Genomic DNA, 24,501 nt, shown 5'->3' on the forward strand with positions numbered 1-24,501 from the left:
CCACGACAGGCACCAACTACCTTGCGGCCACAGCTCCAATCAGCCGCCTCGACAATAGAGGTGCGGAACATGGTCCACTCGGACTCAATGTCCACCACCTCCCTCGTGACATGTTCAAAGTTCTTCCGGAGGTGGGAATTGAAACTCTCTCTGACAGGAGACTCTGCCAGACGTTCCCAGCAAACCCTCACAATGCGTTTGGGCCTGCCAGGGCTGTCCGGCATCCTCCCCCACCATCGCAGCCAACTCACCACCAGGTGGTGATCGGTAGAAAGCTCCGCCCCTCTCTTCACCCGAGTGTCCAAAATATGAGGCCGCAAATCCGATGACACAACTACAAAGTCGATCATAGAACTGCGGCCTAGGGTGTCCTGGTGCCAAGTGCACATATGGACACCCTTATGCTTGAACATGGTGTTCGTTATGGACAATCCGTGACGGGCACAAAAGTCCAATAACAAAACACCACTTGGGTTCAGATCCGTTCTTCCCAATCACGCCTCTCCAGGTTTCACTGTCGTTGCCAATATGAGCGTTGAAGTCCCCCAGTAGAACGAGGGAATCACCCGGGGGAGCACTCTCAAGTACTCCCTCGAGTGAATCCAAAAAGGGTGGGTACTCTGAGCTGCTGTTTGGCGCGTAAGCGCAAACAACAGTCAGGACCCGTCCCACCACCCGAAGGCGGAGGGAAGCTACCCTCTCGTCCACCGGGTTGAACTCCAACATGCAGGCTCTGAGCCGGGGGGCAACAAGAATTGCCACCCCAGCCCGTCGCCTCTCACTGCTGGCAACGCCAGAGTGGAAGAGAGTCCAGCCCCTCTCGAGAGAACTCGTTCCAGAGCCCTTGCTGTGCGTCGAGGTGTGTCCGACTATATCCAACCGGAACTTCTCTACCTCGCGCACTAGCTCAGGCTCCTTCCCCCCCAGCGAGGTGACGTTCCACGTCCCAAGAGCTAGCTTCTGTAGCCGAGGATCGGACCGCCAAGTACCCTGCCTTCGGCTACCGCCCAGCTCACATTGCACCCGACCTCTATGGCCCCCGCTATGGGTGGTGAGCCCATTGGAGGGGGGACCCACGTCGCCTCTTCGGGCTGTGCCCGGCCGGGCCCCATGGGGACAGGCCCGGCCACCAGGCGCTCGCCATCGTGCCCCAACTCCGGGCCTGGCTCCGGAGGGGGGCCCCGGTGACCCGCGTCCGGGCGAGGGAAATCTGAGTCTCGGTTCTTGCATTTCCATAGAAGTCTTCGAGCTGCTCTTTGTCTGATCCCTCACCTAGGACCTGTTTGTCTTGGGAGACCCTACCAGTGGGCATGGAAGCCCCCGGACAACATAGCTCCTAGGATCATTGGGACACGCAAACTCCTCTACCACGTTAAGGTGGCAGCTCAGAGAGGAGAATGTTGAAATCACGAAAAGTAAATGGAGTATTGTTGGCGGTTTTTGAATGGTTATTTATTGGATTTTATGGGCGAAATCGAGAGCCTCCCAATGGCTCCGCTGTAAGCGGAATTTTATTTACGTTTATTTACAAATTAGAATGCCTTAAAAAAAATCCATCTGTCGTCATGTCTTTCATAATGATTGTGAACGAAAAAATTTTAAAAAGCGCAGTTCCCATTTACGGTAAGTAAATCAGGCCCTAAGTCCTTAACAGTGTCTGAAACTCTTGTGACAAAGTCAATTGGAAGCCCTGGGTTGCAGAACTGCTCTAAGCAAAAATGCACAATTAAATGGCTGGTAGTGTCACGTGGGCCTGTGCTAGAAGCACTGTGCCTTAATGCTGCCCCGAAGATAAGGTGACATCAGAAATGCATGCACAACGTTAAACCTGTTTCCGTTCACTCAATGGCATAAGTCATTTCCCAGGATAACCTAACCGTTTTCCTGACATTTTAACCTAATTTCTATATTTTCATGACTGGGAAATTGGCGTGGAGACCCTGAAGAAACACACTTACCCTGTTGCACTGTGCGGGAGGACAGTCATCCAACCGCACCCCAAAGGTGACGCCGGCCGGTGTCTTCTTTTCAAACGGCTTCCTCATGATCCCCGGAATGCCAATTTTCCACGCACCTCTGTCCCTCGGTGGACTGGCCTCATCTGATGCACACATGTTAAGTTAGGTACCATGTCCTCTTCGTCATGGGATGTGGATACAAGTTTACCTCGTAGCGCCCTGCGCTCTTCTGATTTCGGCGAATGAGGGCTGTGGCTCTTGCTCTCCGTCTTCCCTCCTAAAAAGGCTTGTTTGATGCTAAGGGACTGGCGGGAGGTTTTAGGGGATGGCTCAGACCTGCTGCTGGGTGCACTGATGTGGGGGGGAGGTAAAGGCAACATATGAGAATCGTTGAGTTTGGTGAAATAACACAATAACACAATATAACATACACCCATAAACGTGGATGCATATGCAAAAGTGCAATATATTTATCTGTACAGTTATCTATTTATTTATTTCTGCACCTTATTACTCTTTTATCCTGCACTACAACGAGCTAATGCAACATTTCGTTCTTATCTGTACTGTAAAGTTCAAATTTGAATGACAATAAAAGGAAGCCTAAGTCTAATTAACACAGAGAACTTATATACAATATGCCTGCTGACCTCATCATGTTGTATTCTTTGATCTTTCGACTGATCAAATCCTGACTTGTGACGGCAGCATTCTGAAAAGACAGCAGACATATGCTTTTATTGATGTCTTCTTGAAGAACAGCGGTCTGCAGTCCACACACTTACCTCTTCATCTGGATTACTGTTTTCCTGAATGACTCTAATCCAGGTTAACATGTCTTCCCTCCCTTCAGCCTGGAACAAGTATCCGCTATCTGAAGTGTTCAGGCGCAGCACATTCTTGCGCCGCGTGTCGCTATAGGAGATGTCAATCAGGCAGGCCTTGACACAGATTCGTAGCGGCTCTTCATCAGGCTGCGTGGTGACATGAGACAGCGCATCCTTCCTGTCTTTGAAGAGGGTCAGCGTGTGACCTTGTAGCACGGCGTACATCTGCTTCCATTTCGTTCCTCCGACACGCTACAGAGCAGGACACATCCAAGTTTGTTAACTATTAGGCCTGCACAATAACAAAAAACAATTGTGATCTTCATTCACACAATCTAATTTATAAATAGACAATTTTGAGCTGCATCACAAACAAATGCTTCAATTTTACACAAGGACTCACGCTGCACTGTCGTTAGCATGACGACCAATAGGCCTACTTCCTCCTCACTCTCCCTGTCCTCCAGCGCGCCTCGCCCACCTCAGTAGAGTTGGCTTAACTGCGCTGGCCAACTATGTGCACGGGCTTAAGTTCATCAGCTCGCCGGAGAAGCAATCGCATCAATACATTTATTGTGCATGAAGCAAGCATGACATATTTTGATTAATAGATTATTTTGTCTTTCAAATTATTTCTAATAAAAAGTCCACTGTCCTTCTGGTACCTCGCATAAAGAACGTCAGAGAGACCATTGGAAGCTTCTTTAAAGCAAAAAAAGACAACGAGCAGAGTAACAATAATTATTATAATTTAAAGTTATTTGTAATGAAAGAACATGACCCTGAACATGGTGTGTGTATATCAGGGTTGGACATCTTTTTGTGATGGACAATTCTATCTGCGTTGGTCCTGCGATGAGGTGTCGACTTGTCCCCCCCCCCGCAACCCAGAGAGGGAAAAGCGGTAGAAAATGGATGAATGGATGGATTCAATGCACGTCTAGAAACAGTACATGGATTACGATTCAAGAACGATATATTTTAAAAACAGAATGATTTGATAAGATCCGATACAGTAATATTGTGTCATTTCTTGCTGTATTATTTTATCAAAAATATAATATTATAATCTACTTGTTAATTTACTGTTAGTAGCTAGTTATTTTCAGTTATAACACGGTTCTATTGACACTTCTGTTGACATGTCGTTTGGATATCTTACATTAGTTTTTAGGAATACTCCATATTTGGGTATGGATCCAATAGGGCATATCAATACTGATACTGTACTTAAAATGTTCAAGATCATTAAATTATAACATTTTTGATCACAATTATAATCAGACAAAAACACAGGATGGAGGTGTAACAATATCAATTGAATATTTAAATTATTTCCTAAAACTGGCTCTGATTTAAACCATTTGGTTTTCGCCCTTTAAGATGTGTCCAGGGACTTATCTCCTGAGCCTGAAAACAAAACCGAAGATTAAGGGATAACGATATTGATCTAATCACTGTAGTATTGACCATATACTACTTGGTATCGTTACTATCGACATTTGTATCGATCCGCCCACCGCTGTGAGCTCTATTTTAACTGTTAATGCCGGTTAGCAAGGCTTGTTGTTGAGTGTAGCGTGTTTATCTGTTCTCATCCTTCAGTGATATTTGTAATAAACATTGCGTCTTTGCTGCCATGGAGGTAAGGATTGCTGACTTTACACTGTGGAGGGACGTGAGCCACAAGCTTGCGAGTATAGACGCATAATTGGATCGCACTGCTTTTAACGGAGCATGCGCATCAATCATTTTGCGGACATTACTGTCTCTCGCGTTGTTTTAAAGATAAACTCTCAACCGATTGCTATTCTCACGCGATACATGGCCCATGTTTCTACACTTGAATAACGCAAAAATACATAGCTGATTTTTATAAATTATATTGGCTGCTATGGACACAGCCAAATCGCTCGCTTGTCAACCCTAGTGCTAAAATGAAATTAGGATTTTTTACAGAACCTTGCAGTTATTATAACTACCCATTAAAGGGGAACATTATCACAATTTCAGAATGGTTAAAACCATTAAAAATCAGTTCCCAGTGGCTTATTATATTTTTCGAAGTTTTTTTCAAAATTTTACCCATCACGCAATATCCCTAAAAAAAGCTTCAAAGTGCCTGATTTTAACCACCTGTCCATTTTCGTGTGACGTCACATAGTGAAGCCAACACAAACAAACATGGCGGAAAGAACAGCAAGCTATAGCGACATTAGCTCGGATTCAGACTCGGATTTCAACGGCTTAAGCGATTCAACAGATTAGGAATGTATTGAAACGGATGGTTGTAGTGTGGAGGCAGGTAGCGAAAACGAAATTGAAGAAGAAACTGAAGCTATTGAGCCATATCGGTTTGAACCGTATGCAAGCGAAACCGACGAAAACGACACAACAGCCAGTGACACGGGAGAAAGCGAGGACGAATTCGGCGATCGCCTTCTAACCAACGATTGGTATGTGTTTGTTTGGCATTAAAGGAAACTAACAACTATGAACTAGGTTTACAGCATATGAAATACATTTGGCAACAACATGCACTTTGAGAGTGCAGACAGCCCAATTTTCATCAATTAATATATTCTGGAGACATACCCTCATCCGCGCTCTTTTCCTGAAAGCTGATTTGTTCAGTTTTGGAGTTGATGTCAGCAGGCCAGGGAAGCTAGGGTCGATAGGGGGTTTAGCTCGCTCGTCTGCGGGAACAAACTGCCGCCATTGCTTGCCGTGCTACCGAGGTCCTTTGTCCCTGAATTGCTCACACACTCTGGCAGATTCAATGGGGGTCTGGCGGCAGATTTCTTTGACTTTATCGTTGGAAATGCATCTGCTTTGAGTGTCGCAGGATATCCACACATTTTTGCCATCTCTGTCGTAGCATAGCTTTCGTCGGTAAAGTGTGCGGAACAAACGTCCAATTTCTTGCCACTTTCGCATCTTTGGGCCACTGGTGCAACTTGAATCCGTCCCTGTTCGTGTTGTTACACCCTCCGACAACACACCGACGAAGCATGATGTCTCCAAGGTACGGAAAACAGTCGAAAAAACGGAAAATAACAGAGCTGATTTGACTCGATGTTTGAGAAAATGGCGGATTGCTTCCCGATGTGACGCCACGTTGTGACGTCATCGCTCCGAGAGCGAATATTAGAAAGGCGTTTAATTCGCCAAAATTCACCCATTTAGAGTTCGGAAATCGGTTAAAAAATATATGGTCTTTTTTCTGCAACATCAAGGTATATATTGACGCTTACATAGGTCTGGTGATAATGTTCCCCTTTAAAAATAACAGTTTTACTGCAACCACTAACATACCTTATTTTTATCCGTACAAAGTTGTCTCAAGCTAAGCAACCCTTCTTTGGAAGAATCAGCAAAGATATCAGAGGAGGAATCCCTTCGAGATCCAGAGTCACCCGAAGATTTATGTCCATCCAGCGCCTGTCACAAAGACATGTGAGCGCATCAAATCAGTGACTTTGTTGATTCTGATGATTATTACCCATAACTCACCTTCTTCAGGCCCCTGAGACTGGGCAAATGACTACTAGATGACCGTCTGAAATAGGACCACAGAAAGAGCATTTGAAGGATTAAAGAGGAGAAGGAGTGGATGGCCACAATGGTGCATAATAGGGATGTGAATCTTACAAGAACTTGCGATTCAATTTGACTCAGATTCCTGGTGTGATGATATGATTCAAAATCGATTATCGATTCAAACTGATTCTTAAAGTATATTATTTGGTATATAGATTATAATAAAACCTTTTCAAAACATGTTAGAGGTTACAAAAGCTCATCTTGGCTGCTGACATATTATGTATAAATAGCAAGTAGGCCTTGAGATGGCCTGAAAACGTCTTTATAAAACTCGCTTCAGAGTTCTAATGAGAATGGCTTTTTTTGCAATACTGCTAGTGCATCACAACAAAATACAAAAGGGCGATAATGCTTTGTACTGACCCTCTTCCCTCTTCCTGGTAATTGTCCAGTCCTTCATCATAGGACTTAGACCGTTCGGTTTGGCTCGCTGTTTCAGACTCCAGCAAAGCACTTCTCAGGGACTCTAGAGAAGAGCATGTTAAGATCAGTGACAATGTGAGGAATTGTCATAGTCGACAAGAAAAAACATGCTTCTAGGCCAGGGGTCGGGAACCTTTTTGGCTGAGAGAGCCATGAAAGCCAAATATTTTAAAATGTATTTCCGTGAGAGCCATATAATATTTTTTAACACTGAATACAACTAAATGCGTGCATTTTTAAGTAAGACCAACATTTTTAGAGAATAATAAGTCTCTTATTCTTTTTAATAACACTGTTATTCTGAAGCTAACCAATAATAAATAAAATACTTCTTACCATTAATACGACTTCTTGAACAGGTGCGGTACAAAACGGATGAATGGATTAAAATGCATGAGAATGTTTTATATTTTGAATGTTATTTTTAACACTGTGATTATCAGCGGAATTATTCATTACTTATGGTGTTAAGCAATGTCAGCTAAGATTTATCTGAGAGCCAGATGGAGTCATCAAAAGAGCCACATCTGGCTCTAGAGCCATAGGTTCCCTACCCCTGTTCTAGGCTAAGGGCATTATGCCATGTCAAGGGATTTACTGACATGACGATATCCCAACAACCACCAAAGCTTTTTTACCTTGGTCGTGCGACAGCTGTCGGCGAATGGGAGGACAGGGTGAGCCAGGACTGGAAGGGCCTGTAGCTATGGATGGTGGAACAGATATCACGGCAGAGGGTGGAATCAGAACAGCATCCCGGTCAACACTGGGGCTGACTGGCTCATCTGTGATGACAAAAAGTACACTCAAATTAAGACAGAAATCAAAAGGTTGGTTTTTGATTAAAGAAAAGTTCCGCAGCAAGGTCGCAAACTATAAACAACTGACCGCATGTGATGTCTGCATGTAATCTTGAACTACATTAAACAATGCTGTAAAAATAATTGGTTTTAATAATAACAGCATAAAAGCTTTACAAGATTTCAAGACATGAAAAGACAACACAAGTGGACAAATGACAATGACCTTTGTCTTCTTAAACATAAAATTAATCGAAAAATTTTACAAATGCATATTTTGACGCAATGGATTACAGGTAAATAAATTATCAGCAATTGCACGGATTTTACTGACCGTCTGGCTCAAGTCCCGCCCATTAAATATGCGTGGTGGTCAAGCTAGCTATGTTCTCCATGGTTACTAGGCGCCATTTTGAAAAAATGCCCAATGCTTGTGTTGTTTTCACCTGTACGAATCGTTCAAATCGCAAAAAGGATAAAAGTTTCTTCAGAGTTCCTCGAGAAGTAATAATCAGTAAGGGTTTGTTTGATATACTTTTAACGTTTCTTATTTCCAATTTAAATATCATGTTGATATTATTTGTATTTCTTAAACATATGTTTGCTACTAGTGTTTCGAAAAGCACCAACTCGGCGAGTCTACATAAAATAAAGCAAACGTGAGCAAATTTTAAAAGAGTTCAGTTTTTTACCAAAGGCAACAATCATAAATAAATCTTTCAGCACATACACAATGTTGACATCTATGGTTATATTTTGATTAAGATGGAGAAATGCACGCTACTCGTATGGCAGTAGATGCAAAGTTAATCATAAAATGCAACATTACCCAAGTAAAAAAACGATGCATATTTTTCTGGGAGAGTCTTGATAGCAAATTCCTTGACCCAGCCACACACAAAGAAGTTGTAGACCTCCACACTTTTCCAAGTTTTCATCTGTTTTGTCATGTAGTATGGCGTCTGGACCACAATAGTTCGATATGTCTGGGAACATGACCGACGTACGTATAACCCTTGATATCACTTGACAAATCTTTTTTTGATATAGTATAGGGATCTATTCCATTGCATAGTTAGATTTTTTTCCCGTATCTGCATCGGAATACAAGCAATAGACATGTAGAAGGAGTAGGATTACGTAAGATCTACTTCCTTCTACCACTCCTTTTTGGACATGTTTAATTGTGCAAATGCAACCTTGTGATTACTGAGTATGTAGTAGTAGGATGTGTGTGTCAGTACAATGAATTAATGCCAATGCATGAAGACAAACTATTTACTCGCCAACGTCCACTTTCTGAAACAGCTCAGATTATCATAAAGCTTCTCTCTGCAGGGGCATTTGGAGCTAAATTTAAAGCCGCTGTCCCAGTTCTAGCCTGTACAAAACTTAAAAACAGGCCAAACGAAACATATTTCAAATACATCAAATGAGAATTGATGGGAATAACATAAATACTGTGGAAAATATGTAATTCTCACCATTAAAAACATGTAGAATGTGTGTGTCTTAGCTACACAAAAAGATGTGGGCTGATCAACGTGACTGCTGGCCCTTCAAACAGGCCATTGATGGTAGCGCTGTGGTCGGCTCAATCAAGACACTGTTCTCCTGAGCCGTGGCACCAGTCCCAGAATGGTAGTCTTGGTGCATTATCACTGTCACAGCTTGTTTCGGTGCACCTGGCCTGTCATGCCAACACGACAAAGCAACAATACATGGACCATGGTCTCTCGAGTGCAGGCAAGTAAACACTTGTCCAAAGTGCGGCCCGGGAGCCATTTGTGGCTAATAGCTCATTTTTATTGGCCCACGGCACTTTCTTAAAACAACATTTTTGAAAACCCAGCAAAAATTCATAATGATTCAAAGTTGGCCAAACAGACATGCAGCTTTTTTAAACATATAACTTAGCATACTAAATTGTTTTTCCACATTTTTTTACAGATGAAAAAAAATATGAAAATGTTTCACCCCTCAGTGAAAACGACCTCTAGTCTACGGTATCACAAAAATACATCTAGATTAAGACAAACATGCAACTACAGTATACACACACAATAAAACACAGCTAAAACTCATAGTGATTCATTCCAATGAATATTGAATTTTTCAGTCTCGCCTAACTACTAACACTCTCTAACCGCCACCAACCTTGATTTATGTCAACAATCTAGGATAATAACTTTATTTGCAAGCGTCTTGGCAGGATGTGATGTACACAAACCAGAATGCGCTGAAATAAGATAAGCATTATGCAACTATGTGGTTTGGTAGTCCACAAGATATACCGGAAACATTCATCTTTAGGAGTCCTATTACAAAGATTGCTGCTTGTCCTCATACTACAGTTGTTGCTATGACAACTAAGAACTTGCAACTCATTTCATTTCCACTTACCAATGAATGGTATAGAGTCCAACGACTCATCCAGGTTGCTGGAGCAGGAGGTGTGACGTTCCCCGAGACGACGTATGTGCATCTCTCGACGTGCGTCGTTTGGAAGCCAGCATGCTACCACATCAGCAGTGGAATCATCTCCATCGTCGTCATTTACAGCTAAGATGTAGGAGGGGTGGCGCAGAGGGCTAGGGTTCTTTCCAGAGGGAGGCTTGGGTCTCATAACTACCCCAGACTCGGAGAGGCTCCGTCCATTTACCTGGCTTTGAGATTCTTGATGGGTTGCTTTGAGGATGCCAGACTTCTGAGGCATCGGTTTTGGGGTAGAGCATGAAGAGGACCTTTTTGCTACAAAGGCAACGTCCCTGTCAATTTCGACCGGTTGTATGCTTTCAGCTCGCACTCTGTTCTGGCCTTGGTGAGTGTGGCCAACATGGTTAGATTTTACTAGAGCTCTTTGGTCACCAAGACAATGTTCAGCATTTGCTCTTTTTACAAAATGTCTCTGTCTGTCAGAGAGTACGGGCGAGGAGTGCATCTGGATAGAATCTGGTCCTTTAGTGTGCATGGAAGGATTGTGCGGCCCCCTTGAGCCACTGTTGTATCCAACAGAAGGCCTGGACAGCATGGCATGTCTGGGCATAGACTGTCTGCTGGGTCTCGTACCAGGGACTGCCCTTCGATATCCTCCTCTACTCTCAGAGGGCTGAGCAAGCTCTGTTGGGTCAACATAGTCTATGGAGTGTGACCGAAGTTTGTGCGTAAAGCCATCTTGAGACACGCTCCTAGGCGTCCAGTTTCTGGCGTGGCTAATCCTTTCGGAACTGATCATGCGGTCCTGGGAGGCACTGCGTGGGGCAATTTGGAAATGGGGTGAAGGTCCGTGGTAAGAGCGTTCGTGGGAAGTACTCCTCCTGCGTATACCCTTAGCTCCCCAGTCAGCCTGGGGAATGTGATGAGTTTCAAAACTATTTTGATTGGAAGATCGCAAGCTATCTAGCCTTTCCTGGATAGTGCGACTACCATGAGAATGGATACCTTTGTTGTCAATGTATTCCCTGTAAGTTTGATAAGTGCGCCAATCAATATTTTGATGGTTGCCAGGGTAGTGAGGTGTTGGTCCTCTATATGGAGCGAGTCCTGCACCACTGGGATAGACATCAGACTTTCGATGGTGAGGATACTGGGCTAATGATGCAGGCCTCCCTCTGACAAAGGCAGGGTCCATGTAATCTATTCTATGTGCCGGACCCATACGTCCCATATGGTCTGGTGGAACCACCACGGTTCTCACGCTGTCGTTGCGCATGCACACTGCCATCTGACTTTTTGGATATGACTGAGGAGGAAGAGAAGGGGGCACAGTGATCTCCTTGCGGTACCCATGATCAGAAGGTGCCGTTGACCGCCTGATGCCCACCGAGTCTGTCGCCCTGGCCATGTCCATAGGCTTACAGTCTACTCTGGGGTAGCATACAGGGGGAGGCTCAGGAATGTGAGAGGCATTTCCACTGTAGCTGCTGTGGCCACGGAGGTAGGCATCCTGGGAATAGGCCTAGAGACAGAGCAATAAACTTGTGTTAAAATAGACAAGTGTTTAAAGTGTCTATAACAAATCAACAGCGAACCAGTGAATGCTTGCAGAAGTCGAGGGTAACATTCTAACGGTTACTTCAAGTGTGTGTATGTGTGTGGGTAGGACATGTTGCAGTGCGAGTTAGTGGAGGCGTTGGCAGTACAGGAGTGTCAGTAGTCTTCATCTGCTTCTTATTTTGAGTTTGTAATATTTTAGGACTTAATTCCAGTCAAGTTTTACAGCTCATCATTTTTACTGCATAACTCCTACATCTTTTCACAATGAGCAGTGTTTCTCACAGATTGGCAATCACTTTGTGATGGTGAGGGCATGGCTAAGGGCTGTGTCAATATGACATTGAATAATTAGCATAATTGACTTTGATGCATTTAAAAAAAAAAGGCTAAAACAATTGATATTCATATATCTAAAGACAAATCTGTGCTATAAGTATCAACATATTTCCATAATACAATATATCGTTTTGCTGAATTTTTTAATTGTTTGCTAATTTTATTACTAAAACTTAACACAGAATACCCTTTGTACACCCTGTGTTTGATCACATAGATTATTCAGCCCTCCTTGAATTTAGAGTGTATTTGGCACATAGGTAAACAGCCCCTAAATTAGAAATGAAAAACTCTCATCTTGAGGTTGTGTATTGCTAGTTGAATAAAGTTACCGTACATGAAGTGCACATACATGTAGGAATCATGTCAAATTAACAATACAGCTTAGCATTAACAGGGGAAAAAAGCAATACAACTCTGAAATGCTCCTTGCTTATTGTTAACATACAATGGATGAGCTCATTGCGAAAACATGATTGCCAGAAGATGGCAGCAGATATATCACCTGTAGACTATCGCAAAATATTAAAAGTATTTTTTTCCCACCTCAATTTTTATATTTTGTATTTAATTTTTTACTTGTGGCGGCCTTAAGTATACTTGTGGCGGGCCGTCACAAGTAAATAAATGTATGGGAAACACTGATGAGCGAATATGTGGATATAAATAGACATAACCCGTGTGTCTATTTACCCATGCCAGACTGACAGATGCCTCAGTCAGACAGGAGGTGCCCTCCCTCATTGTGAGAGCTATATTTAGCCTGTCCGATTATGCCCCAAGGCCTATAAAACTATGGAAAAAATCAATTGTTATCAGTCAGTTAATAAAATATGTAATTATTAAACAACTACAGCTACACATTATTCCATACTTAAACCAAGAATAACCTCTTTATGGTATACTCTTAATATTATGTCTAAGAAACAAACATTCGGATGTGTACTAGTATGAGGACTTTGATCAAGCTGCCATCAAAAACTTACATAATACTGTGTGGGCCACAGCAGTGTTTGGGCTCTGTCCCTCCCCTTCACAAGTATGCATGAGAATGCAAGAGAGTTCAGGGGTCACTGGCCTTTATCACAATAATGATATCTGACAAGGAGAATAAAGACTGGGCGAGGTTCCACTAAGATGCCAGCTTGAGTTTTCACTCTAACAGGTAATGTAGGCACAGTCAAGCGGCCATTTCTGTGGTAAATCTGAATCGCCAGCAAACAGCTGGCCGACAGCAATAACATACGGTTGAAGAGCGCTGCTTGTAACGCTGGCATGCATGCCATATGCAAAATGACACAGTATGCACAACATGTTTACGTCAAATAGCTAACTAGTCAGCAGTTTGCTTACCAGATTAGTTGTATCCGGACAAAAAGGCTGCCATTTGAGCGTGTGAAAATGAGAGCGTTAAGACATGAAGACAGAGGGGGTGGAAGAGAAAAGGAGACCAGCAGAGTGAAATAAACATGCTGTGAAGAAATGATCACATTAAAAGAGTACAGAACATCAAACAGCTTGGGCAACGCCTGAACTTGTCATGCTAAAATTATTCCCGAGTCGCAGCAATACAGCGGGAAGAAACAGCGTACATGAAGCGGAGTGTTGCCACGTTACGACCTGCCTGTGACAGACTGTCCTGGGCGAGGCGGCAGGAGCAGAAGCTTGCCTCTCATGTTGCCGCTAAGCCTCCATGGTTGTATCTATCCTCAGCCACAATATTACGCTAACTGAATGAGGTGCCTCCAGTCTCCCTCCTCCTCCCTCTTCTAATGCTCACATGACAGAAGCGGCAGCTGCTGATTATACATTCCACTCTGATGGTAGAGCCCCCCCTTCCAGTCTTTCCTCCTTTTTGCTTTTCCTCAAGCATCAACCTGTTATAAACGCAGGGCAGTCAGCTGATTTCATCCTCTCATCTCCGCTTATCATCCATTCTGGCATTTTGTTTCCCCCTCTCAAGGCATTTCCTCCTCTTCCATGAGCTACAACTCCCTCTGTTTTCTGCACCCATAATGTAGCCTCTCCCAGTCTCTTTGCTAAGCAACTGCTGCTTGTCTCCAAGCAGTTTGTGTGTGCCGCCTCCTACAGTGAAATGTCATCCTGCTAGCATCTGTGCAAATGTTCTTGTTTAATGACTATACCTTAGTCTTTCTACCTTCACTGATTCCCGCCACATATTTTTCATGTGGCTGCAGGCCACCTGATGTGTAATAGTGAGGACAGTAGCATAACAACAGAGGCATGACAATAACAAAAACAGAAGAGAGTGGAGTAATATTTAAATGTTTCAAATGATGACATATATAAGAACAAGACTAAGTGAGTGTAATGAACATGATTTGACAATTAGTTAGTGTAGCATATTCTGGACACCATACATGATTGAATCGCCAATAAAGATATGACACTGCAACAGAGAGTACACAGGGGAGATTTCAATTTAAGAGCTATTGGGTTCCATTACATAAACAGGCTGTCAGATATGCTCGGGAAACGATTCTTTTACATCCGCACATAGCACTTAGAGTTGAGTGCAGTTTCACTTTGCTTTTAATGTGCAGAGTGCACATTGTGGCACCCTGTCTGCACTATGCACAAAATGTTCATAGCAAACGTACTGGATTTTATCCTCACGCAATGTCAAGTTTGAATCTTAGAGGAAACTATTACAAAAATACAAAGGGAAATTGGGACAAATGGGACACACACACAGTTTCTCCCTCCTCCACCAGCCATGAGTCAACTGTGGAATGTCACCACAGAAATCGCATTACAAAGCTTTGGTATTCTATGACCTACACACAAAGTTACACAGTGGAGTTAGTGCTGATAACTGACAAGGAATGTTAGAGTCTATCGCATGTAAACATTTCCGATTTTCAATCAAGACCATGCATGTACTTCCTTAAAAACATTTACACTGTATATTTGAGAAACTGCAGCATTTAGTTCAACTTCAAAAGCTATCCTGTCCTGATTAGAAGCCCTAGATATAGAGCTCTGATGGGATTGGGATGCCTGCATTTTAGGATTCCTGTCTCCTCGCTAAAACTAGAACATCTCTCTGGGACAAAATGTCATGGAGGGTCATTCGTGGTTCGAAAATAGAACAAATGGCACTTGTTATGGTGACACAAAGCAATATAAAAGAAGACACTTACCAGCTGTAGTATATCTTCATCCTTTGGCATCACACAAAGTTCAAGAAAGTCACCACTGCAAAGAAACAAGAAGGAAGCAACTGACAAAACTATAGCCAACATGAGCCATAACGGTTGCTTTATTACAACCTACCTGTTTTGGATCACTGTTATAACATCACAGTAAGCTTTCCCAATGATGCTCTCTCCATTCACCTTTACGATGCGATCACCTAAAAGATATTAAAAGCAAATGTACTCCAGAAACCTTCCCTTACCAAAATTATTTTTGAGTGATATATATGAACTTCTTTTAAGGTATATTTTACTACTGTATTTTATTCATACTTCCGTGTTACAATGTACCGGTATGAGTGACACTGTGTGTATTTCTTTTCCAAAATTGTTTCTTATGTCTGTACAGCACTTTGGCTAACTGGGGTTGTTTTTAAAAGTGCTATATAAATGAATAAACTGAACAAAATTAAAAGACCAACCTGTACAGAGACCAGCTCCGTGTGCAGGGCCACCTTCCTTGACTTGCTTCACAAAAATAGTGTCCATCGGCTCCAGCCTATTACGCCGCCTCCCTAACAAGAGAGTGAAAGTGAAGTTTTACTCCATACACTTATCAAGTGGTTTTTCCACAGCCGCTAAAGCTGAACCTGAAACAGGAACTAGAACATTTGGCTGTGAGCAGCAAATATTTATGTGAGAAGACAGATGGCTGTGTGCGAGAATGAAAAGTGGGTTTAATCACAAGATTCTGAGGCATGTGAATCATTACTGGGACAGCAGAACGGGCAGTGCTCAGGCTAGTGCTTGGCCGCATTGCACTTGGGGCAGGTTTGAATATAAATCATAGGTGGTGGAAAAAGGCATCTCAGTGGAGGGATATTGTTTGTGTGTGTATGAAAAACTGCTAAAAGCAAAGAAAAACCCGTTTTCTCGTGCTGTCTCTGTTTCCTAGCAGCTGCACGAAGCAGGCAGGGGGAAGAAAAGAAAGAAGGATGTGAGTGAGAGAAAGAGAGTAGGAGAAGGTGGAGTGACAGTGGGCTCAGCTGCATTACTCCCACTCTTTCCTTTCACTCTCAGGGTCTCCGCAGTGAAAGAACTGTTGTAGTTAAAATTCTGGTAGTTAGTCAGCACACCATGAAACACTAACTACACTTCAATGGGAGCCAGCACGAGAAAATATTGCTCATTTGTAAAAGCGACAAGTGGTGTTTATAAAGAATTGACATATTCAAGCAGCTGTGTACATTTCCTGAAACGTGGAGGACAAATGAGTGCCTACAGATGTCCTCTCTTTCATGGAAGCTTACTCATGCACAGGCTCATCTTGTGGAACCACATTATGTAATAGTGCAACCAGACATGCGCCCTCTAGTGGGTGAACATGGAACTACAATTTTACAAGGACAGATCCCTGTCATTTAAATGCATTGTCCAATTCATTTGTAAATGAACATTCATTATTTACTCAGTAGGTTAATTAGGTTTTCTGTACGCAGTGCACTATAATTACCTTCATCCTTCTAGATAACAGTGAAACAACCTGCATGTGCACACACCCAACATGCACATCGGGCAGCAAAAACACAAAGGTTGACAATAAACAACAAAAAGGGTTCAACTTGGGATACAAAAAGTGATGCCTTGATGTCAGTTAACGTTGCCTCGATCATAGCAAAAGTGAGACGAGACAAGGGAACATTAGATGACAAGTGAACCCAAACTTGAACTCGGAGCTGTAACAGAGGAGCTTTGTCTTGAGAAGCTGCAAACTAATACAATACAATAATTGATGGTGGCATTGAACTCTGCAGGGTGAAGAGCAGCACTGCCATTCACACTATTTTGCAATGTTTGTGTACATAACGTGGACAATTATACGACTGATATGTCATGTGGCTGTAAATCACCTTATGTTATGATTCTTTTGATCGCAGTATAATAACCCTTAAATTGCCACGACTAATATTCTTAATGGTCATACTATTCAAATTTCCAAGTGTACTTCCAAAGACGGCATAATCTGCTGGTATGTCAACATGTTACCGAGACAAATCTTTTCTCCAAATGCTTCTCTTTTTCTGAGAACTAAAAATCTTATGACCACAAAATGTCAAAACCAGTTAATGCTTCATATTAGACCCAAAACAAGTACCAAGTTTTGAGGAATGTTGAGAGAGTAGTCAATAGATGACTTGTGCAACAACAAAGATTACTTGTATCAGATTTCACTTCCTCAACATGTGGAGGGTATGTAGAAAATACCCTTTGAATAAAATTTCCTTCTGAGGAACACTAAGATTTAACTGAATTACTTCTGGATTGGATTCCAGTGACAACAACCTTTATTGACATCTCAGAAAACAATATGACATTACAAACACATTCTGACATTGTTAAACAGTAGTGATGGGTCCGGCAACACCGATGCATCGGCGCATGCGTCGAGCTCATAGAGCAAAACCCTGTGTTGGTGCGCGTACCGCTTTTAGAAAGTCACGTGACCGATCATGAGCTGTTTTGGTCACGTGACCGATACGCGAACTGTGTCGCACTCCCGCCTCCTCTGTGCCCTGTGAGCGGGTCTTTTCTACAGCCGGAGAAATAATAACTAAGAGAAATCGTCTAAAATTTAATACGTTGGAAAAACGGTTTTTTTTAAATAAAAATGTGTAAAAATAAAATAAAATAAATAAATAAATAATTCCCAGTCCACAAGCATCCGCATTCACAACACGTTCTCTTAGATTTCCATGTTATGATACATGTTCACATTATTTATTGACTGTATCTAAAAAGACAAAAATTTATTTTTATTTATATGAAGATATGAAATAATTCTAAATGAAATACAATGACTTGGTTTATATTATTGTATATACTAGGTCATAAAATCAGTGTCAGTTGAGTCGATCCATAGGTTGCCTGTAGGGATTTTTAATGTCCAGCAGATGTCAGTATTTAGTGACACAGTATCTACACAGTATCAATACCGTTTTGCTATGTGTCGAAACGCTTCATGACGCCTCATCAACCCATCACTATAAACAGCATAATACTGCATGATGAAAGCTCATTAAAATTTCAAATCTAACTCAATATTGCGACTTTGATGTGTGGCTTTGTTGCTTTCAAACAGAGCAGTTTCTATTCATCAGCAGCGAGGCTCAAACACAAACGGTCCGGCAAAAGTGAGGCCATCCCTTTCTGACAGGCTTTCCATTGGCGAGGGAGAAAAGCGACAAGAACAACAAAGTGAACAATATGCCGAGGTTGATCAGTACAGGACAGTAGCAGGTGGTGCTGACCAAACCGTTCGTGCTGGCTCAATGGTCAGTGACACTGGGAGCAACATTATTCTCAGCACACAAGGAAGCTCTAGCAGCCAGCTAAAGGATGGATTTACCGGTGTGAAGTCGGGCCCCCCGCCTTGTCCAAATCTACCCAAACTTGTCTCAAATGTTTGTGCTACGTTTGTGCTGCAAACATTTTTGTTTGTGCCGTTATGGTTTTTTATTTATTCTTAAATACATTTTACGATTAGTGATGTCTACCAGCCTCCCACCTTGTCTAAATCACCCCAAACTTGTCCCATTTGTTTGTGCTACAAACATTTTTGGTTCAACTATTATAGTTTTTCATTTATTAACATTTCTATATTCATAACCAGCCCTCCACCTTGTCAAAACCTCCTTAACCAGTACCAATTGTTTGTACTACGTTTGTGCTGCAAAATCTTTTGATCCAACTATCAGTTTTTAAGTTAATAAGGTTTTATGTTAACGTGTAATTAACCATAATTAGACTGCAACTATGTCAAAATCTCCCCTAACCTGTCCCCCAAGTGATTGTTATTGTTAAGAGTGAAAACGAAGGAACTCTTTTTTTAGCATAGTAACACATTTCCTTACGACGGTATGCTCCGGTATTAGCCGTAAGCTAGTTATGGCAAAAGGTAAGTTAGCTAAGGCAAGAGATAAACCGGCTTTTACCTCAGCAGCTGAATTACTTTTTAAGTTTGTAATGCACAACACAATGCGGTAGGACACCAATCTGTACTGACTGAAAAACATGACCAATTATATTACGGTATCTGTAAAGTATTAGCCCACATTTCATGTTTTGTTTGTACACAGCTATCTCGACAGCCTATGTACTGTAGTTGTAATAACATGCATGACATGCTGCGTGTATCATCATCATCATCAATATTATAGACAACTGTCTGGACCAGACAGTTACCGGTTTGGTCCAACTGCCCGGGGACATTTCCAGTTGATTTGGGTAAGCACGCCATTTATGTCTGCATAGCTTTGCTCCAAGTTCCACATTTATACCTGCATGTCACGTGGACCTCATTCTCTCTGCTCCCGTCTGCTCCAACGTTTCATTCTTTCTTCGTGCTCGCTTCTATAAGCAGCAGTTCATACTCCGTTTATTCAGGTTAAAAAAGATAAGGTTGTGAATCACAAAGGAATGGGATAAGTTTTGGAAAATGTTGACATAGTTGGAGGTCTAGGTATGATTAATAACATGTTGATTACACGTTAATAATGTAAAACCATAAAACGTTGACTTAAAAACTATAATAGTTAGACCAAAAAGTTTTGCAGCACAAACGTAGAAAAAAAACAATTGGTAGTGGTTTGGGGAGGTTTTGACAAGGTGGGGGGTGGGGGAAATTAAATTTTAAAAAGCACAATATAGTACCAATACATTTGAATTTACATATTTCCAAGCAGAAGAAAAATGCATCAGTTATTATTTCAACACTGGTGGGCCAACTATAGCAGGGATGTTAAACATGCGGCCCGCAAGACAACTTTGCTAAGTGTAAAATAGAGCTGCATTTAAAAAAAACTGCTGTTCTAAATGTGTCCACTGGATGTTGCAATAGTAATTCTGTTAGGCAAGCAAATAGTTTATACCAGGGCGAGCAAGTATACCAAACAAGAGGTACACTGTAAAACGGGACTGCGACTCCTCCCCCTTGACCCAACGTAAAACAAACTTTAAAAAACGGTAACCCCACTTAAAATACTGTACGAGACACTGCACATTGATATAGTTCTGTGAAAATGATTGTATTCTGTGCAAATTTAAAAAAGGTGAACAGTGTGTGATTTACTACAATACTGTTAGTCTCTTAAGTTTGTATTTTTGGTTTGTTGAAATTGTTCACACATTGCAGAGCTTTTATTTTTCTATCAATACACAGTGATGCCTACAGGACAGGGAGTAACTCCACCCTCTTGAAAAGTTTCTACCTCAGTTGTATTGTATGTTGCGTTAGCACAGGATTAATGTGTGGAAATGACAAATGAGGTAGTTGATACATATGAGTTTTTATTTTTGCTTTATTTTTTTTAATTAAATCCGAGATGGGCTGTGATTTAAAGTTGAATTGTTTTGTAGATACACAGAGATTAATCCTAAATTCATTGTGTTCTTCATGGTGTTTTTGGAAAAGCACAGATTTCTTTGACTGTATTTTCAACTAACTAAGTGTTTTGTCAAGAAGATTATTTGTGATATGTACACTTTCAGAATATGCTTGTTCTATTTTGGGCTGAAGTAAAACGAAGAAAACAATCTGAAGTTGTATTTTCAAGTTATTATGCCATGATTTTACCCGCCCGGCCCATGTGGGAATATATTTTTTACTCCATGCAGGTCCTAAGCTAAAATGAGTTTGACACCCCTGAACTATAGTATTAGAAGCTGTCAAGTTATCATGAACCAATGAATTATTTAAATTGGTGGTCGCGTTCACAACTGCCTGCAGTAGTAGGACTGTTTTCTTCACACAGCTTTATGGCGACAAGTACCGGTAGTCATCCTATTTGCAAAAGAAACATATCACCTGACACGAAGAAGTAATTTGTGAAATGTTCGATTCTGTATTTTGGAGTTAGTTTGGTAGTTTTAGGTGGCTGTGTGTCCAAGAGGCAAGGACAGAAATGACCCCACAACAATGCACCGTGCAGGGCTGTGTATATAAAGCTGTCCCCTGGCTGGCACGGCTCCATGGAGGTGAGTGTTTGTCAAGTTGTATGTTTCCCCTTTCACTCTCAATGACAGCGTCTCAGTCACATTACAACAATTTTCACAACTTTCCGCATTTAAATTCTGTTTTTAGCAAACATTGATTCTGTTTGCTATTCCGATGACACGTAAATCTACAATTATGTTTACTTTCGGGAACACGGAAATGGGGCGGTAAAAGGTTGACTTCAATTGGCTGTTCCGCCGTGTCTTTTTTAATGCTTTGCAGCGGCACCTGATAGATATGACAGTGCGCGTGTGTCATAATTGCAACTGTAAGATGGACGAAAATGTTGCGATATATGTATCATCAGTCCAGAATTTTCACAGTCCGCTTGGACTGACCCAATTAGGAACCGCTACCTAAAAATAGCGGTACTCGGTATACATCCATACACATGGCTATATATGTTTTTGCTTACCTCTGCGGCAGACATCTTCCTCCTGTAAAAACAAAAAATACATTAATGACTGTTAATATTAAAATGTAATACAATTTTGACATCTTGACAGTGAGATATTTACCAAGAAGTAGTGCATAGAAGACTCCGGCGGGTACACAATAAAGTGCCGAAGGGTGAAGCCGAACCCATGAGAAGTGCGACGCAAAAGCACACTTTTAGGTCTTGGCCATGAGAATGACTCCTCTTCTCTCGGATCCAAGCCTCTCCACTCAGTAGAGTCATTCTATAAAAACAACAAGTAATTTATTGAATCAGGTGGCACCTCTTAATCTATTATACTAAAAATTGTAACGTTAGAAAATGTTAAACACAGAATGAACAGACTATCAGTAATAGCTGTGGCATTGAGAAGGAGTAGGATTATATAAACTCGACTTCTTCCTACCGTATTTTCCGCACTATAAGGCGCACCTAAAAACCACAATTTTTCTCAAAAGCTGACAGTGCGCCTAATAACCCGGTGCGCTTTATTACGATTCATTTTCATAAAGTTTCGGTCTCGCAACTTCGGTAAACAGCCGCCATCTTTTTTCCCGGTAGAACAGGAAGCGCTTCTTCTTCTACGCAAGCAACCGCCAAGGAAAGCACTCGCCCCCATAGAACAGGAAGCGCTTCACCCGCCCCCATAGAACAGGAAGCGCTTCACCCGCCCCCGGAAGAAGAAGAAAAAACGCGCGGATATCACCGTACGTTTCATTTCCTGTTTACATCTGTAAAGACCACAAAATGGCTCCTACAAAACGATCCGGTTCATAAAAAGACGCAATCTCTCCATCCGCACACGGATTACTACCGTATTTCACAGCAACTGAACCGCACTGTGGAACGGGAGCACGTACGGTGAATATTCGCTCCACAGGGAATGAGAAGTCATCCTTCACTGTGGTTCTAGCTTGCCATGCTAACTTCCACCCATCCAAAAGAGACCTTTCCAGCCGGCGTCATCATAAAAGCTAACTCGAAGGGATGGATGGATGAAGAAAAGATGAGCGAGTGGTTAAGGGAAGTTTACGCGAAGAGGCCGGGTGGCTTTTTTCACACAGCTCCGAAGGCGAACACACCTTCACTAAGACGGGCAGATAGCGCCGGTCGACATACGCCAACATCTGCCAGTGGATCGTAAATGCCTGGGCAGATAGTTTCGGTCACAACTGTGGTCCGACCTTTCCGGAAGGCAGGATTCACAGAACTGCTGGACAACAGTGACACTGACTCCGGTGACTTCGACGAGACGGAACCGGCCATTTTGGATCCCGTATTCGCCCAACTTTTCAATTCGGACACCGAAGACGAAGAATTCGAAGGATTTACGAATGAAGAATAACTTCAGAAGGTGAGCGCTATGTTTATTTTGTGTGTTGTGACATTAACGTTCGAGCAACATTATGTTGCTATTGTTCTACACCATTTTGAATTTTACTATGTTTGTGATTGCACATTTGCGTACATTTTGGGACAGAGTTGTTAGAACGCTGGTTTTCAATATATTATTAAAGTTTGACTGAACTATCTGACTGTTTTTTTGACATTCACTTTAGCGCAGCGTTTTTTTGACATTCACTTTAGCGCAGCGTAGGCGCGGCTTTTAGTCCGGGGCGGCTTATTGGTGGACAAAATTATGAAATATGTAATTCATAGAAGGTGCGGCTAATAATCCGGTGCGCCTTATAGTGCGGAAAATACGGTACTTCTTTTTGGACATCTTGGGCTGCATAAGTGTAAACTTATGATGTTTCTCAATAGATCGTTATTATTACAAATGGTGACTGCAATGAAAACATTAAAAAGAACATAATAAGCGGTAGAAAATGAATGGATGGATATTGGAACATGTTTGTGCAGGAAACATGTCGTGCATAGTGTTCGAACAGCTTTCTTATTGCGGCAAAAATGTCTATATTTCTTGCCCTATTCTATGGACAAGCTCAAATGTTTTACATGTGGCTTAAATCAGGCCAGTTAAAACGAATTAAGGGAAACTATTATCACATAGGCCTTGTATTAAATTTGCATCAAATGCAGATAGAGGCATTAATGGTGACTATCGGTATAACAACAAGGTATCTTAAGAAAAGTTAGTCTATATAAACAAGTGTCAGGTCTGTCTTCTTTAGTGTTTATAGTCAAAGCCCAACAGTGTCCCATTTTTACAGCTGTAGAGTGGAGCATGTCAGTTTTCAGTGTGTTGGACACCCTTTCCTGTGTTTACTGACTATTTATAATCTCACACCTTGGTGGTATCATGTGTGCAGTAACACTCCCTTTTTGCGCACTTCCACCCCTATATCATAGTCCATTGTACAATAAGAGCTTCCTCCGAACAAGACTTCCTTCAGAACACCTCTGTTCCTGTATTGTCAAACTAAAAAGCTTGTACCTCGAAGCAGCTCTCCACCCTCCCCCTTCAAACATAGACTTTCACCGTTGTGTGAAGAATTTGATGAGCTTGCCTTTTTGACCTCTCTCCCTGAGCAGATATGTAGTGTTGAAAAGTAGACCTTATCGCCTCAAAATGTTAACACAGTCTGATGATAAACAAATAATTGGTGTAAAGCTTGAGTGTTATTATTGATTGATGTCACACAAACACACACTTCAAGTCTGCAAACGGACCTGACTGTTTGGAGCCGCCCCCTCTGACTTGACACAGCTGTTGCAGAAAAGACGTGAACGAGTGGAGCCAAGTTTCAAAAAACAAACAACAAACTGTTTGTTCACAGCACCTTGAAAAGAGCCGATGAATTGTTGCGAGTGTCAGTGGACGACAACTGTGCCTTACACTCAATGGCTTGTGAAAAATGCACACTTGTGTCGTCAAGGCATCTAAGTCAAACAAACTCACCAAGTCCTTTTCTCTACATTATTTGAGACCCAAAGGGGACATTTATATG

The 24,501-nt window shown here is 41.9% G+C and overlaps 1 protein-coding gene across 3 annotated transcripts in view; it reads right to left on the minus strand.

The window, feature by feature from the left end:
* Positions 1–24,501, minus strand: part of arhgap21b (Rho GTPase activating protein 21b) — a 67,309-nt gene that overhangs the window by 17,917 nt on the left and 24,891 nt on the right. Inside the window, exons 3-16 of one of the 3 annotated variants that reach the window (XM_061979473.2) lie at positions 21,672–21,833; positions 21,569–21,590; positions 15,584–15,676; positions 15,241–15,319; positions 15,108–15,162; positions 10,015–11,569; positions 7,450–7,596; positions 6,752–6,854; positions 6,299–6,344; positions 6,101–6,226; positions 2,744–3,037; positions 2,609–2,670; positions 2,167–2,309; positions 1,959–2,101 (exon numbers count right to left, since the gene is read on the minus strand). In XM_061979473.2, the coding sequence (XP_061835457.1) occupies positions 1,959–2,101; positions 2,167–2,309; positions 2,609–2,670; positions 2,744–3,037; positions 6,101–6,226; positions 6,299–6,344; positions 6,752–6,854; positions 7,450–7,596; positions 10,015–11,569; positions 15,108–15,162; positions 15,241–15,319; positions 15,584–15,676; positions 21,569–21,590; positions 21,672–21,833 (3,030 nt within the window). Of the gene's footprint in view, positions 1–1,958; positions 2,102–2,166; positions 2,310–2,608; positions 2,671–2,743; positions 3,038–6,100; positions 6,227–6,298; positions 6,345–6,751; positions 6,855–7,449; positions 7,597–10,014; positions 11,570–13,296; positions 13,521–13,563; positions 13,944–15,107; positions 15,163–15,240; positions 15,320–15,583; positions 15,677–21,568; positions 21,591–21,671; positions 21,834–24,501 lie in introns of those variants that run through there. The other 2 variants (XM_061979474.2, XM_072915191.1) reach the window with 2 other exon arrangements.

Source organism: Nerophis lumbriciformis, linkage group LG19, assembly GCF_033978685.3.
Source record: "Nerophis lumbriciformis linkage group LG19, RoL_Nlum_v2.1, whole genome shotgun sequence".
In the NCBI taxonomy this organism is placed as follows: Eukaryota; Metazoa; Chordata; class Actinopteri; order Syngnathiformes; family Syngnathidae; genus Nerophis; species Nerophis lumbriciformis.